Raw genomic sequence first — 15,831 nt, 5'->3', positions numbered from 1 at the left:
CAATAAAAAGGAAATAGGCTGTCACACCTGATGGCAATATTTTAAAACGTCCTCAGTGTAAGTTGTCATTTTATCTTTTTCTATCAAGTCCATCTCATCATCATCTTTACCATCTTAACTATTTTTCCCATCTAAAAATGCAATAAAGTAAGGTCTCAAGGCATGACCAGTGAGGGTATGAAAATGTGCTAAATATATACAGCAGCAACAGCACTGGGTCACTGCACTGTTAGGCCACCATTCAATATGCTTCAAACATCATCCAGCCTATTCTATCCCTTTCAATTTCTTACCCTTATGGGATTAAGGCATCTGGATATGGACAGAAAGAGAGATAGACAAATATGGATAGACAGACAGAGATAGATAGATAGATATAAACTGCTCTCTATATCAACTCACCAGCCTCCAGGGAGCCTGACCATCGATCCACCATTTTGTCAATCATAACCTCAAATATCTCTCCCTCGTGAAGCTGCCGGTTACTGATGACAATAGCATCGTTGAATTCCCCATGGGCATTGGGGCGCTGGGCTGTCAGACCCCCATTCAATATCCTTGCATTCTTGCCGTGGAGATGATGGAACCTTAAGTCACTGTAATAATAAAAACAACACTAATAATAATAATACTGTAATAATAACAACAATAATACAGTAATAAATCTTCACCATAATTTTTAATATTAAGGTAAGTGTGGATATATTTTGTAGGGATGTAAATGTTAAATAGTATCACTGGATTTCATATTAATGTACCCCCTTCAGGGTGTAGGTCCTGGGGCTTCACAATCACAGTCCAATACCCTACAGTTGCAAGCAGATGACCAGCCTACTTGGTTGACTGAACACGATGGAAGAGCTCCAACACACCTCTCAGTTGAAATGGAAAAAATTGGATAAAAAGTGTGTCATACAACATACTTGCTATTTAAGGGTTCAAGATGACACAAGCCAGAAAAGACCTGCTGCCCCAAGTATGCTTAACTGAGAACCTGACAATGAATAATTCTGACTGTCTGGTTAGTACTTGGATGGGTGACCGCCTGGGAACACCAGATGCTGTTGGCATCCCTACGTGTCAAGTGGGGTTGGTGGAGGATTAGTGCCCCTCCCTGTAAAACAATTAACTCAAAGCCCTTGGCCACCCCGTTTAGGATACATGGCGTCTGGCAATGAATGAACATTAACCTGTATATGGTGGAGCTGGACACACTGGAGGGCAGAACATCAGAAGAACAGTGATCAGAGTGTTGGACAATAGTTGCCTGTGCTGCTTGTCCATACAGATCCACCACTCCGTACACTCCCTCCGGCACTCTGCTTGCGGCCAGACCTTGCTCCACACCGTTCACAAAGAAGTACAGGTTACCATTGTCCTTACGCAGTACTCCTACACGATCACCAACCTGTAAACAACAAGTGTAAATTGGTAAATGGTTTCTATCATCAAAATCATCCTATAAACACAATTAATGGTTAAGTAATGTGTGTATAGGAGGTTTCTACAGTATAATCATCCGGCTGTAAAATGGATCATATAAAAATGTTCTTTTCCTATACCTTTTTCTTTTTTCAGGCTTCCAACCCTGGGAACTGAGCCGGGAAATGGCTCAAGACTGCAATACACAGGGAGCTGCCACTGGGTCAAGGAAATACACATCTAGCACTGTCAATGGTGTCTAAATGTATATGTAACATAAATAATAGCCAAACCAGCAACTGTAATGGTCACCTGGGTCTGTATTCTCATCAGTTAAGGAAACCATCTTCCACTAACAAAATTTTCACATTAAACCCTGTCAAACTTCCTGTCAACTAGATTTGCAGTAACAACCTTTGATGTTATGCTCTAATCAATCAATCATTCTAACAATTGACTTATTGCCACAGTCTCACCTTAAGTCTGTCTAAATTGATGCCATAGTCATCAATAACAGTTGTGCCGTTGTGCATCACGCCATTACCAGTCATCATCCATGTGCCAGACCTGAAACAGACAGCATAGTAGGTGACACTCAACTACTTTCAAGGCAGAATGAGTATTTATTTTACTTAACAGACATAATTTTTTACAATTCATCATCACCATCATCCTAAACTTAGTTTACTATAAAGATGGGATGCTGCAGACATAAATAATGAAAGAAAAAGTACAGATGTGGGAAAACTATCAACAGCAGGCCCACTGGAACACGCCACACACCAATCAAGTCCTTAAAACTGTGGCTCCATCTCACAGCATTATTTTATTTATCAGATAGAGCCAGGATTCCGAGGGCGTGAATGGAAGCATGGCCCATTGGACTTGGCAAATCTGGGTTGTCTAGACATTGCTACTTCTCACCGTGCCCTAGGGAGGGGGAAAGGAAGTCCGGATGGTGATGATAATTTTTTTTTTTTCCCCCCCATACCTGCCAGGGTGATTTATTCTTTTTGGCGATCATAATTTTAAAAGCAGTGCAAATTCCTTCATATGACTCTTTGCAAACTCCTCATCCAACCAACATGACAGCCTCAGTTCATCAGCATCCATATCCTTCTTCCTCCCATATTTATTTACAATACTGATCCACTTTTCTCTTGGTCTACCACCCCTCCTCTCACCTTCAAACTCACATATATCCATTTTAGCGCCCATTCTTCACTGATTCTCTTCATCCATCCATCATCCAATCCTACTTTGCCCCATGAGGAGCGTAGGAGCCCGGGGCTATGAAGTTGGTCCCGACATTTAAGATGAGAGTGACCAGCCTCACTCATCCCTGAGTGGCATTACATGAGCAACCAACCCCAACCACCCCTTGGATATAAACCTTCACATAACCATTGACATACTTCACATAACCATAACATTTACAAACACTTTCATGCACCCAATTATGAACTTATTTCCTTACTCCATTTCCTTCGTAAATCACACGGTGCCTCGTGCTACCCACACGCATAAAATAAGTCAAATATCAAACTATCGGAGCTACTTACCGAACATTAGTCATGGTGGAGGGATACTCGAGATCTGTGGGAGGGTGTGTGGTGACGCCTATCTCAAGCGAGCCGGCCCACTTGTCAACACACTTGTCCAGACGCACCTCAAACATCTCGTTGGGTTTGAGGGCGCGCCTTGTTAGCACCACCCCGTTGTTGAAGTCATCGGCCGCACTGCAGGGGAAGATGGGTGTACGTATCTATCATTTTAAAACCCATCCATCTTTTAATTCTCTACTGTCCAGTCGTGAATGTAACTGCTCCATCACAGGGACCCAAAACTAAAAATTAATTCTCAAGGAGCCAAAAAAATAAATAAATAAATAAATAAAAATAAAAATAAAAAGCCAGTGCTATACCAGTAACAACATAACTCACTCAGGCTGACCAGTTGTCCTGTTAATGATGATAATTTTTCCTCATGCTGCACCATATTAAACACAGCTCAATGGTAAAATAAGCAATTCTTTCCACTACACTTCTTCGTGACTAGCACCACATAACAGTGTTAATCTCTTGTTAAAGCCTATAGTAGCATTCGAGATAGATTGGTGGAATTTTAGGCCGAGTTAGGGAGACTAACGACACAACTTACTTTGGTCGATGAGCCGTCCTGCCGTTGTTGATGACTTGTGCGTAGGTGCCGCAGTTGGGGTGGAACAGCAGCGCATCTGTGCCGTCCTCGTCAGCACTCACTGCCGGCACAGAGGGAACTATTCGTCCATTATTAACCTTGGTAGTCTCAGGAGGGACACTTGATTATCTGACTACTGTACTATCAAATACCAAATGAGACAAAGGACACTGGTTCATAAGAGATCTGATTATCTGTAACCCACACCATAAAGGACAAGACAAAGGATATCACTTATCAGGACAGGTTGACGAATGAAGAAGTGAAGGAACGTTGTGGGGTAGATGTGGATGTGGTTGAAAAGATTAGGAGAAATACACTGAGGTGGTTTGGACATGTGGAGAGGATGGAGAATGAAAGACTGACTAAGAGGGTGTATGTAGGTGAGGTGGAGGGAGGGAGAGGGAGGGGTAGACCGAGGATGAGGTGGAGGGATGGAGTTGAGAGGTATATGAGGGAGGGGGGGGTGAGTTGGGGGGAGGGGAGTCAAATGGTGGGTGACAGAGTGACTTGGAGGCGTTTTGTCTGCGGCAACCCTTTGCGGGATTAGGGCGTCGGGCTATAGATAGACAGATAGATAGATTAATCATGGTACAGTAAACCACACTAACGAGTTAACCATATTATTAATACAACTTCAGTATCAACGTAAACTTGCATCACATACAAAGGATGGTAGTTGTAGCAGTTACAACCCCGGCTCATCTGAATATGAACTCACTGGACTGCAGCCTTATGTTCCTCTTTCCTCCAGTCCATCATCCTCATTTCAGGAGACAGGGAAGTAAATATGAAATGCTTTTTTTTTTTTTTTCCGGACTGCATTTCAGAAAGATGTCAAAAGAGGTTACTCATAATGAACTCTTCCTGTACTGTACTGGAATGACATGAGTTTTTAAAATCTTGAACTATTTCCAAAGTCTCTCCATTAACTAATATATCACTCGGAATTCTTCTCTCTCTCCCTCTAATAATAATAATAATAATAATAATAATAATGCTAATAATAATAATAATAATAATAATAATAATAATAATAACAGTAACAATAAGCATTAAGAGAACTGAGGTAGTTTGGCCATGTGGAGAGGATGGAGAGTGAGAGACTGATGAGGAGAGTGTATGTGAGTGGAGTAGAGGGGGTGAGAGGCCAAGGATGAGATGGAGGGATGGAATGGAGAGGTATATGAGAGAGGGAGGTGTAAGTTGGGAGCAGGGCAGTGAAATGCCGGGGGACAGATTGACACAGGCGATTTGTTTGTGGCCACCCCTTATGGGATTAAGACGTCTGGCAATAGATTGATAGATAGATAATAACAATAATAATAACTTTACTTTTGTCTATATCAATTTCACACCTCACCACTCACAGACATTCACAACACTAAACAAGTCTACAAAGGTCCCACTCACTATCAGCAAACAACACAGCACACCGTCACTGGCATAAATCAGATATAAACTATGTAAACAGAACAGCACATTATCAACGGCAAATATCACACACGCAACACTCTATCACTCACTGTTTATCGTCAGTTTCATTCTCCTGTCCATAACACTTTCTTTGTCCTCCATCACAACTCTATCTGTATCACATCATATATAAAGCAACTGGGTCAAATGAAAGACAGAGGGAAGGGAAATACAGATGGATGGATGGATGGATGAAAGGAAGGAAGGAAAGAATGAATGAATGAGTGAATGAAGGAGGAAGAATGAAAGAAAAGCAAAAAGACACACACACACACAAAGTATGAATGAAAGGCAGGTATAAAAAGATAAACGAGGAATGACCTGTGTCTGGAAGGCTGGGATGAAACTCACACATCTGGGTGTTGGAGGGAAGGAGAGAAGGAAGGAAAGTCGAATGTAGGCAAGAGGGAGGGAGGACTAACGGAAAGTAGAAGGAAACATAAAGGAATGGAAAGGAAAAACATACACGCAGATGGAAGGAAGAAACTGAAAACACACACATTGAAAGAAAACATGAAAAACAAAGATACCAGTGACAGACGGATCCGAAGAGAAACAAAACTAAAACATACACGAGATAATGTCTGCTTCACCCACCTGTGTCTGGGAGGCTGGGGTGACTCTCGCCCATCTGGGTGTTGCGGCGGGTGATGAGGTTCTGCTCTTCCCTCTCATCTCTGTCTACTATTGTCACCTATGGGGGTCATATGGGACAAAATTATTACTGTTCGATACAATACGAGCGATATGATTACTACCGGTATTATTGTGACTCTCCATGCTGCTCCATCTCTGGTAGCCTCCCTATTCAGTCCTTTATCCCTGAAGTTACACTCTCATGACCTCATCCCAGGTCTTTTTAGGTCTGCCTCTCGCAACCCAATCCCCGACGTGCATACTTCCCACTTTCTGCACTCAACTGTCAACCATCATCCTCTCCACCTGTCCAAACCATCTCAATCTACCCCTCCTCATCACAACACCAATGCACTCCAGTCCCATCCTTCCTCTCAACTCTTCCATCATAAACCTAGCCTCCCCAGACTTACCAATGTCACCCTGTGCCACAATTATAACCAAGCACATGGACAAATTGTGAAATCCACTTGTGGGGAATGCCAATCACACAAATGTGGAATGCTACAATTTCTGTTTCAGCATACGACCATACGACCCACCAAATTTCAAGCATTTAACATTAAGCATTCAAAACACAGGTATGGTCAAGTGCCATTAGGTGAAAACCAACCAACCACACTGACACTCATGCCTACCTTGACAGTCATGCCGTAGAGGTCAACAACGGCCCACACAGGTGAGGGAATGCTGGTGGCAGCCACACCCTGGTCCAGACCATTGATGTAATAGTGAAGTTCACCACCGGTCTTTATCATCATACCTATACGATCACCCTCCTGGAGAGGAGAGAGTGGGAGGAAAAAAAAAATGTTTGAATCCTGGTAAACTTTAGGCCTAAATAGTAACTGGAGCCAGGATCTCAAATGACTGATTGACTGGGGGACATTACAAAAAAAGGAGGATTATGTGGCCCCAAATCACTGCAGCCCAGACTGGAGGATAAGTTGAACTGTCCAGGTAAAGGTCTACAGTGACACAAGCAATTACTATTAGTGTCATTTTATGTGCAGAGCATAAGCCTATAAATTCAAAAATATGCACAGAAATTACAATAATACGGTACCTTGTTAATTATGAGTAACTGAAGTCCTTGATCAACAACTACAACATGCCATTATCCAGTCCAATATATCGTTTGTCAACAACTGGGTTTTAATAGCTAAACATACACAGCCTACCCAAAAGACAAAGTGATGATACCTTCAGTTCATCCAGGTTAAATTCTCCATACTCCCTGTGTGTGCCCTTGCCGTTGGTCAGTATGCCAGTGCCACTCATCATGGTGGTGCCGGAGCGCATGTTAGTCATGGTGGCGGGGAAGTCCAACAGGCCGGGGTTGTGTGTCGTCATGCCAACCTCTATGCTGCCTGACCACTTGTCCACCAGACGGTCTATACGAATCTGTATCAACAACACGATACATGATGAAATATTTTACTCAATAAATTATATCCACGAATGAATATGCTCTTTGTTGGGATCATATAACAGTTTAAGCCCTACTAACCTGAAGAGGGTCCAAGTTAGGCCAAAACTGTTATACACTGCCATATGTGGATATTATTGTTCCATATGAAGATTTTATAGCACTGTAAGACAGGACAAAACAGCTATATTTTACATTAGGCTTACTGGTACTGTATTTTGAACTATCACCATGTTAGTTAATTTTCACATGGGTCTGAATCCTTTGTCTGGATCCGTAATTGCTTCAGTGACTTTAGGCTCTTGTATCCACGCAACCTTCTTCACCATCCCTTACTCATGTCACATTACCCAACCCAACTACACACACACACCACAGACACATCCCCTACAGTGCTCCCTCCAATCCTGGCTGAACCACATGAGATTCTCTGCATATGCCATATTTATAACTGGCTACATCTTGCAATGAAAATTTTTGAGCTTTTGAATAGTTTTTAAGCTTCTGAATTACTGTGTCCCTACTCGTTACAAATATTACAAAAGCTCGAGCCAGACAAATCCACACCATGACTTCTGTTAGTAAATAAATCTCTTAAAACTCACCTCAAACAGTTCATTTTCTCTAAGGGCTCGACAGCTCATCACAACACCATTATTGAACTCATCTAAAGGTCGTCTTCGCTCTGCTGTCCTTCCACTGTTAGAAAGCTTCACCAGAGTCCCACATTTATCGTGAAATCTTAGCCTGTCTGACAATGAGGTATAATTTGTCATGTTATCTGTTGCACCACCACCGCTGTTCCCACCACTTGCAATGGCACCCAAGTTTATACTATTTTTACTATTATTATTATTATTATTGTTATTATTGTTATTATTAATGTTGTTATTTGCACCGCCACCATCACCGGAACTGTTATTGGCACCGGTCCCTCCTACAGCCCCCCCATGGGTGTAACCAGAGGGGGCACCTCCGGAATCTGTATTATTGCAGTTTACGATGTTGGACTGCTGTGTGGTGTCAGCTGTGGGGGCAGGTGACCGGGTGGGGGCACTGGTGGCTCGTGGGGAAGGATTACAAGAAGTGTCACAGCTGCTCTCTCTCCCATCCCTCTCATCCTGCAGCACATTACTATCACTATTGGACATAAGGCTATTTGCAATACTGATGTTGGCCACATGGTTACTAAGCGCACTGCTTGAGCTGTGTGTGGCAGGGGAACCATGCGTTGATCCACTTGCAATGGGAGCTACACTGGAAACTGGGGCTGTGTTGCTTAGAGACACAGCGCTGAAGAGAGGTACGGTATTACACGCTGCTGTTGTGTTGGTTAAATTTGTTGTGTTGGTGAGGTTGGGTGTGGTTGTGACGGAGGTGGGGGTGGCCATGGTGCATGTGCTGGTGATGGGCGCTGAATCAGGTATGTTGGTGGTGGCGTGGCTGTTGATGCTGGGGATGCCTGGAGCCGGGTCATGCTGGGAGTCCAAGATGTTGGAGTCTCGTAAAGACGACATCTCACTTATCGAATCTTCATCTAGGGTGTCTGAAATAAACAAAGTAGTGTAATAAGAATAATAAATTAAACAGGCCTATAATAATAATAATAATAAAACTAACAAGTCATAATGATAGTAATAATCATCATCATCATCCTAACACTCTTTCTCACTAATACCGCTAAGTTCTGTAACTCTTGGAATAACAAATTGCTCACATATGATACACAAAAAAATACAGCTCTTCTAAAATCTAACAATGTAAATATTTAAAGCTAATAATGACAGCCAAATGTAACCACTGTGCCTAAATAGCACATACGGTACAATCAAGTACAATTCTTTAACCATTACTAATATGTATTGTACTGCTAGTCACAGATAATAATATTCTCACTTTCCTGAAACTTCACACAGTACTATGAGTGACAGGGTGCACAAAGCATAGGCTGGTGTCACAAAAACTGAGTAAGACACTACATCATCATCATTATTACCATCATCATCATCATGACTTTTTGCCCATTTAAGGATGAGATGAGGTAGGAGCTGGATGTATTGGTTATTTACATACATTTTCAAGAAGGGGTGCACCAATACCATTACCTGTGACACAGTGATAAGCAATGTACTGATGTAGCCAAGACTCATTGCTTACTAGAGTCTGGTGTGGTGGGAGCTGTGACAGTAACTTGTGCACATTTGCCATACATGTCAACCACAGCGTACAACATCTGGGGCAGGTTGGCAGCTGCTATGCCTTGGCACTCTCCATTAACAAAGAACTTCAGGTCACCCTACAAAAAGAACATTTCAAAATATATAACACATGACAGTCAGGGTCTCGGCATCCTCTAATAATCCACTGTGTCTACATCACACTTATGGCATGTTGGTCATTTTACCCCCTTTACAAACCAACACAGATCAAATTAATGTAGTTGATCCATTACAACAAGTGGAAATGTTGGGTGGGAGAGAGACACAGGGTAGAGAAAATGAAGAATTTATTTTCTCTAACTTTTCAGGCTACAGCTGCAACACAAATCTTCTGCGTACAGTAACCTGAGCCACTGGAGAAAATACAGAATACACGCTCTAACCTATGTCTCTCTTCCACCCAACACTTCCACACACTGAACCCCTATGTTTCTGATAACGAACTACTAATAGGCAGGTAGATGTACTGTAGAGTTGGTGGAATATTAGGCAAACTTACACCACTGACTGTTCATGGAAAAACTACAAGCTAAAGTTTATGGATAATTTATGACTACAAAAGCTTCACCACTCTTAGTCATAAAAATAGTTGATGGAAAAAATACTGACAATTAATTAAAAAGTGATGTGAAAAATATGAACTGATATATACACTGCTACACCATTAAAAAAAAAAAAAAAATGGGGGAGGGTGGTGTCAAATACTGAGGAGATGGAAAAGAATATGTAGACACAAAACTGGGAGGAATCTCTCGTTAAAACTATTACTGCACTATGATCTGATAACTGGAGTGTCACAAGACATAAAAGTTACGAGTGGAGTATTTTATGCAAAGGATTTTAAAATGAATTATAAGTTTAGAGAACTGTTTATGAAAAAGATTATGGGGTTAATTACATTGCACATCTGCACATTTCCCTGTCACCACCAATGTTTCCTCTTGGGAATGAAAATGTTATGGTAACAAATAATATCCTGCAAAGAATGTACCAAACGGGACAAACATTCACCTTTTATTACACTGCATCTGCTTCCCATTTTGGGCATGTCCATCACTTTCCTTGATGTATCATATCAATGAAAATGGTCTATGGTTAAAGAAACACATCAAGCCTCCCTCAGCTTTGGAATATTGACCAGTAACTGAAAGCAAAGGCTAAACAAGTGATATTGGTGAATTCTTGTCTCTGGCTGTATGTGAAGAATACATGTCAAGGTCATAATTATACTGATCTCATATTCAAAATTGCTTAAAATGACATGAACATTAAGGTATAATCCCACTTCCTCTCCACATAAAAGTACTGTACATTCAGCACCATAAATAAATAATATAACAGTTGTTGCTGCAACGGCCAACGACCTAGGTTAACAGTAAAAGATAAGATAGACAGTACAGCTACATCAGCTGGATACTTGGTAAATAAAATCTCTTATGTAGAAACACATTTGTAAAACTATGCAGTCTGAGAATGTGGTATAAATATATAACCAAGTGAAGGAGCATCAGAAACAACTGAACTATAGGTAAAGAAAAAACAGTAAAAGATTGTAGCTTTGGTAGATATAATGAAAGTGAGAGGTCGATTTCTTATTCCATGACCTATCTATCTATTGCCAGACGCCTCAATCCCGTTTGGGGTGGCCACAAACAAATCGCCTCCAAGTCGCCCTGTCCCACGCCATTTCACTGCCCTGCTCCCAACTCACACCCCCCTCTCTCATATACCTCTCCACCCCATCCCTCCATCTCATCCTCGGCCTCCCCCTCCCTCTTTCCCCCTCCACCTCACTCACATACACTCTCTTCGTCAGTCTTTCACCCTCCATCCTCTCCACATGGCCAAATGTGTGTGTGTGTGTGTGTGTGTGTGTGTGTGTGTGTGCGCAAAATGCTGTCCATATGGTGTTTAACAAGTGTGCATTAATCTGCTGGAGGGGCAGAGGGCAGGGAGTTATAAAAGGATACTCAAAGCTTTAAAACATGGTAACATTTAGGCATAATGCAAATCAATCAATCAATCAATCATTTCCTGTGGCACCCTCGGGGATGCATAGGGCCTCGATGAACTCACACCACCACAAATACACCACCACAAATACACCACCACAAATACCAGAATAAAACTGTACCGTACAAAGCACCATCCACTACAGTACAGTAATCTTCAAACCTCTGTGATGATTTAGCTCTTAACCTGGCCAACCCTAAGCAATTATACTCTTCACTCCTGAGGTCTGAGGGTAAAAACTTGAGTTAACCTTAAAATCATGCAGGATAATTTGTGTATTCTGCTCAGGCTAAAACCAATTGAATTTACATACTCCTGCAAACTCCACCCCCCAGGCCTAAGGATCAACAAAAACAACAGCTACATATTATCTCGTAAGTCAATCTTCACATCCAGCTATTCTGCTTCAGTGTTTTGGCCTTATTGTTAATATTTTTAAGGGTAGGCCAGTTTTCTCTAATCACTAGAGTTAATTTCAAGAGAATATTTTCATGTCTCACTGCCCCTCCATAAACAGGTACCAATACAGTATCCGCAAAATATTTGAATGCTGTCGTGTTCCCTTCACTCATGTCAGTAACAATAAAGAATTCTACATCTGTTTTTCAGCATTCTCACTTTGATAAACGTACAAACAACTATTAAAATAAATAAATAACTAAATACTGTAATGTCCCCCCGTATCAGACTACAGAACTTACTTCACACAATTACAACTAATAAAAAGGAAAAATACCAGCAGTAAGATCCCTCAGTGGCAAGATATGTTATTACCTGTGACGTCCTCATAACCCCAACCCTATCGCCCTCCACCAGCTTATCTAGGTCACAGCCATAAGCCTCGTGGAGGGACCGGCCATCTCGCAGCACACCCTGACCCAGCATGATCTGGAAGCGTTAAGACAGGCCAGTGTATTATGCTCAGGTTACTGTATTGTTCTATCAGGTGTGGTGCCAAAGAAGGATGCCTTCAAGTGGTGGCTCAGCTTTCTCCTTATGCCCTAAAAGAATGTAAACAGAGAGAAAAGGCCAACACCAGCCTACAGTCCACCAGGTTTATGTCCACAGCAACAAAAACCTTGTTACTCTACATGACATACACAATTCATCTGAATTATTTGACTCAAATACAACAGATACAAACAGCTGTATATTTACTATTTACCTGTATTCTGCGAGAGAATGATAACAGTATTATGATAAAATAAAAAGTACAATATACTGTATGTAATACAGTAACAGGACAGTACACGTGATAAAGTATAAAATGTAATTTCTGCACAGTGGCCTGGCTGCCATTAAAAGATACCGGTAATCTGTCACATCAGTCATGCTTGCCATGGCTGGTAAGTCAGTCACGTACCGTACCACCACAAGGGAAGTCACAGTGCACAGGCTGGTTTATGGAAACTAATGCTGTTTCTCAGTTTTTTTTTTTTTTTTTTTTTTTTTTTGGGGGGGGGGCCTTCAAAAATCTCAAAACAAGATTGTTACCTCCAATACCTGTATCATATAAGAAAATGAAGTGTTTTGTGGAAAAGCTGCAATTTGTTTAAGAGTACTTAATGAAAATACCAAATGTTTGATGTTTGTTTCCAGTGCATGAAGTCAATATAACCAGCAACCAATCAGTTATAACTAACACACTTATGTCCTCCAGCCAACATGGTAATAGTCATATTCAAACATCACAGGAGGCTTTGCAGCACCTTTTTCTAAGTGATTTATTATGCATATATCACCTTGATATTCTCTTATACGTTATTTACGTTGTTACAACACCAACACAGTTTACATCAATGACAGACACAAAGATACTGCAGTGTAATGTGCTGAATAAGTCTATAATGAGGAGCTGTTGTACAATTTCCAATGCTACTTTGAATAACAGTCTAAGAATAGGAAGTTTGTCATATGGTACAATGTTGTATGTATACTGACCCAGGTGCCGCCACGTAAGTCTGTGGCCGTGATGGGAATATCGATGACATCTGGATTGCACACAGTCACACCGATCTCTATGCTGCCACTCCATGTGTTCAGCTACAAAGAAAATGGTTATAACAATCTGGTTACAATACACTAACATATATCAACTGTTGAGAAATGTTGGTACAAAATTTTCATTACTGATATTACCAGTGTCATAAAGACTTTGTAGTTACTTGTAGAGAAGTATATTTTAGACTTGTGGTCGAGCGGCTTTTATATCTTGTAGTAGTTTCCCCACCAGATGTCATGTAGTGACGGGAGAGGTAAAGAATAGTATGGGACTATTTTTATTTGTCTTGGAAATATTAAACAGGTCTCTCACATGGAAAGAGTATAAGTCCCGGGTAGCTACCTCCCTGTCTCGCTATCTCTCTCTCTCTCTCTGTTCTAAGGCTAATCTCCGTCTCGACCTCTCTCTAGGGTCGCTTGTCTCCTTCTCTCTCGCCTGTTCGGTGGCTAATCTCCGTCTCGACCTCTCTCTAGGGTCGCTTGTCTCCTTCTCTCTCGCCTGTTCGGTGGCTAATCTCCGTCTGAGCTATCTTTCCTAAATTCTGGTGTAGCAGGGGTGTGTCACGTGTGTTCCTCGTGGGTGGACTAGATCTTTGTTCACGAGAGGACTGCTGACAGCTAACTGCATCATCTCCTTACTGGCCGCTGTCGTCAGCTTTCCTCAGTGTTAAGAGTGTGTAAGCATGTTTAGCACTGCTCGATTCTCGCAGACACAACACCTTCTCATCATCTGACTCCCTGCTTCTATCTGTCTCTCTATCTATCTATTTATCTATCTATCTATATAATATGTAGTCTTTACCACACCAGTACCGGTGTTTATTTGTCCAACGAGTTACCTGAGAGAAGCAGGTGGAGTAACAAAGAGGGATAGACAGAAAAATTAAGTGATGGAGTATTGTGATGCTGATGTGAGTGAAAGCATTAAGACAATACTTTGAGATGGTTTGGCCATATGGGGAGGACGGAGAATGAGAGACTAACTAGAACAGTGTACGTGAGTGAGGTGGAGGGGGAGACTGGGGATGAGAGGATTGAGTGGAAAGATATAAGAAAGAGGGGTATGTGAGTTGGAGAGAGAGAGCAGTCAAATGGCAGAGGAGAGAGTGACATGGAGTTTATCTGTACACAACCACCCTGCAGGGGATTTAGGTATCAGGCTACACATCCAGAGAACGACAGACACAGAGCATAACATGTAGTAAAAGTTAATGTCTGGCTATACATACAAAGACAGTGAACATAACAAATAATACAAGTTAACTGCCTGGCCAACTAAAACATCCAAATATCATGGTGTATGGAAGCTTAAACTGATCAAAACCTTCTCATGTCAGCCTGAATTTGTCCCATGGCACTATTACTGGAGCCATCCGGGGGCTGAGTCAACCCTCTTCACTTCAGTATCTAGTCTACTGCCGTCAATTAAATCACCTCAAAGCAGCAAAAAGGAACATTTATTGGTTTATTAGGATCAAAACAAAAGTCATCCCTTAAATACCATTACCTCCTACGCTGACTATCACCTGTAAGTATCACGAAACGAATGAAATATGGCCACTACAATATTCATACTTTTAGGCAAAAATAAGCTCTGTAGATAAATGAAGTTTTTTCTTACTCATTCTTATGTGATTGTCTTTCAGTACAAAAAATAAGCTACCTCTAACTCCTAAGCTACATAAAATCAACAGGAAATAATTAAACGGAACAAACACTGGCTACCTAGGGTTAAAAGAGTTACCCCCTGTGGACTCAATTTTATACCGAGTCACAACAATCATTTAACTGTAATATAATCGTCAATACGTCCCACGAATGCTGGAATACTGGATCCGAAACTGACTAAAATCGCCAAGAAATAGGAAAGGTGACAAATATTGGTGGACGTTGGCTCAGAACATGTCACCCCCACGTCACTTCACTCACCTTTTTATCGATGGTCACCTCAAACATTTCATTGTCTTTGATGGGCTCCAGGCTGAATATGAGTCCGCGGTTAAATTCCTGGGTTGGGTTGCTCCTACACGCTGTTTTGTTGCCATTGGAGAGGTGAACACAGCGGCCACAGCGAGGGTGGAACATTGCGGACATGACACAAACAAATGATGGACGGCAACGTTCGTAGCCCTGCACGCAATCATAATATTTACATCATTTTTCCCTCCATACAACTATCCACTAAAATTTTACATATATCAAAAATACATCATATAAAATTACTAACGCCCTCACACTGAAACGTATAAAAAAGTCTAAATTCATGACAAAATGGCAAGCAAAATACAATCGTTTGTGGATTCGGATGCAGAAGGCAGGAGAAAATTGACCCTCTATTTACCTTCTATATCCTTCTAGACGACAGGCTACCAAAATTTCATACATTTCAAAAAAATCTATTGGAATTATTATTTTTACTTATTCTCACCAACTCAT

At 41.4% G+C, this 15,831-nt stretch overlaps 1 protein-coding gene across 1 annotated transcript in view; it reads right to left on the bottom strand.

Moving 5' to 3' along the window:
• Neurl4 (neuralized E3 ubiquitin protein ligase 4) overlaps nucleotides 1-15,489 on the bottom strand; it is a 38,484-nt gene extending 22,995 nt beyond the window's left edge. Inside the window, exons 1-14 of the mRNA XM_080286826.1 lie at nucleotides 15,325-15,489; nucleotides 13,336-13,437; nucleotides 12,169-12,282; nucleotides 9,320-9,458; nucleotides 8,480-8,708; nucleotides 7,768-8,359; nucleotides 6,937-7,137; nucleotides 6,372-6,512; nucleotides 5,695-5,791; nucleotides 3,583-3,682; nucleotides 2,985-3,161; nucleotides 1,899-1,989; nucleotides 1,191-1,408; nucleotides 403-596 (exon numbers count right to left, since the gene is read on the bottom strand). Coding sequence (XP_080142952.1) covers nucleotides 403-596; nucleotides 1,191-1,408; nucleotides 1,899-1,989; nucleotides 2,985-3,161; nucleotides 3,583-3,682; nucleotides 5,695-5,791; nucleotides 6,372-6,512; nucleotides 6,937-7,137; nucleotides 7,768-8,359; nucleotides 8,480-8,708; nucleotides 9,320-9,458; nucleotides 12,169-12,282; nucleotides 13,336-13,437; nucleotides 15,325-15,489 — 2,560 coding nt within the window. The remainder of the gene's footprint in view (nucleotides 1-402; nucleotides 597-1,190; nucleotides 1,409-1,898; nucleotides 1,990-2,984; nucleotides 3,162-3,582; nucleotides 3,683-5,694; nucleotides 5,792-6,371; nucleotides 6,513-6,936; nucleotides 7,138-7,767; nucleotides 8,360-8,479; nucleotides 8,709-9,319; nucleotides 9,459-12,168; nucleotides 12,283-13,335; nucleotides 13,438-15,324) is intronic.
• Nucleotides 15,490-15,831: the final 342 nt, after the last annotated feature.

The sequence above is a fragment of the Coenobita brevimanus genome, chromosome 114 (genome assembly GCF_032717465.1).
Source record: "Coenobita brevimanus isolate Jiangsu-jjx chromosome 114, ASM3271746v2, whole genome shotgun sequence".
Lineage (NCBI taxonomy): Eukaryota > Metazoa > Arthropoda > Malacostraca > Decapoda > Coenobitidae > Coenobita > Coenobita brevimanus.
The sequence above is the reverse complement of the archived record's forward strand: the minus strand, read 5'-3'. Positions and strand labels throughout refer to the sequence as shown.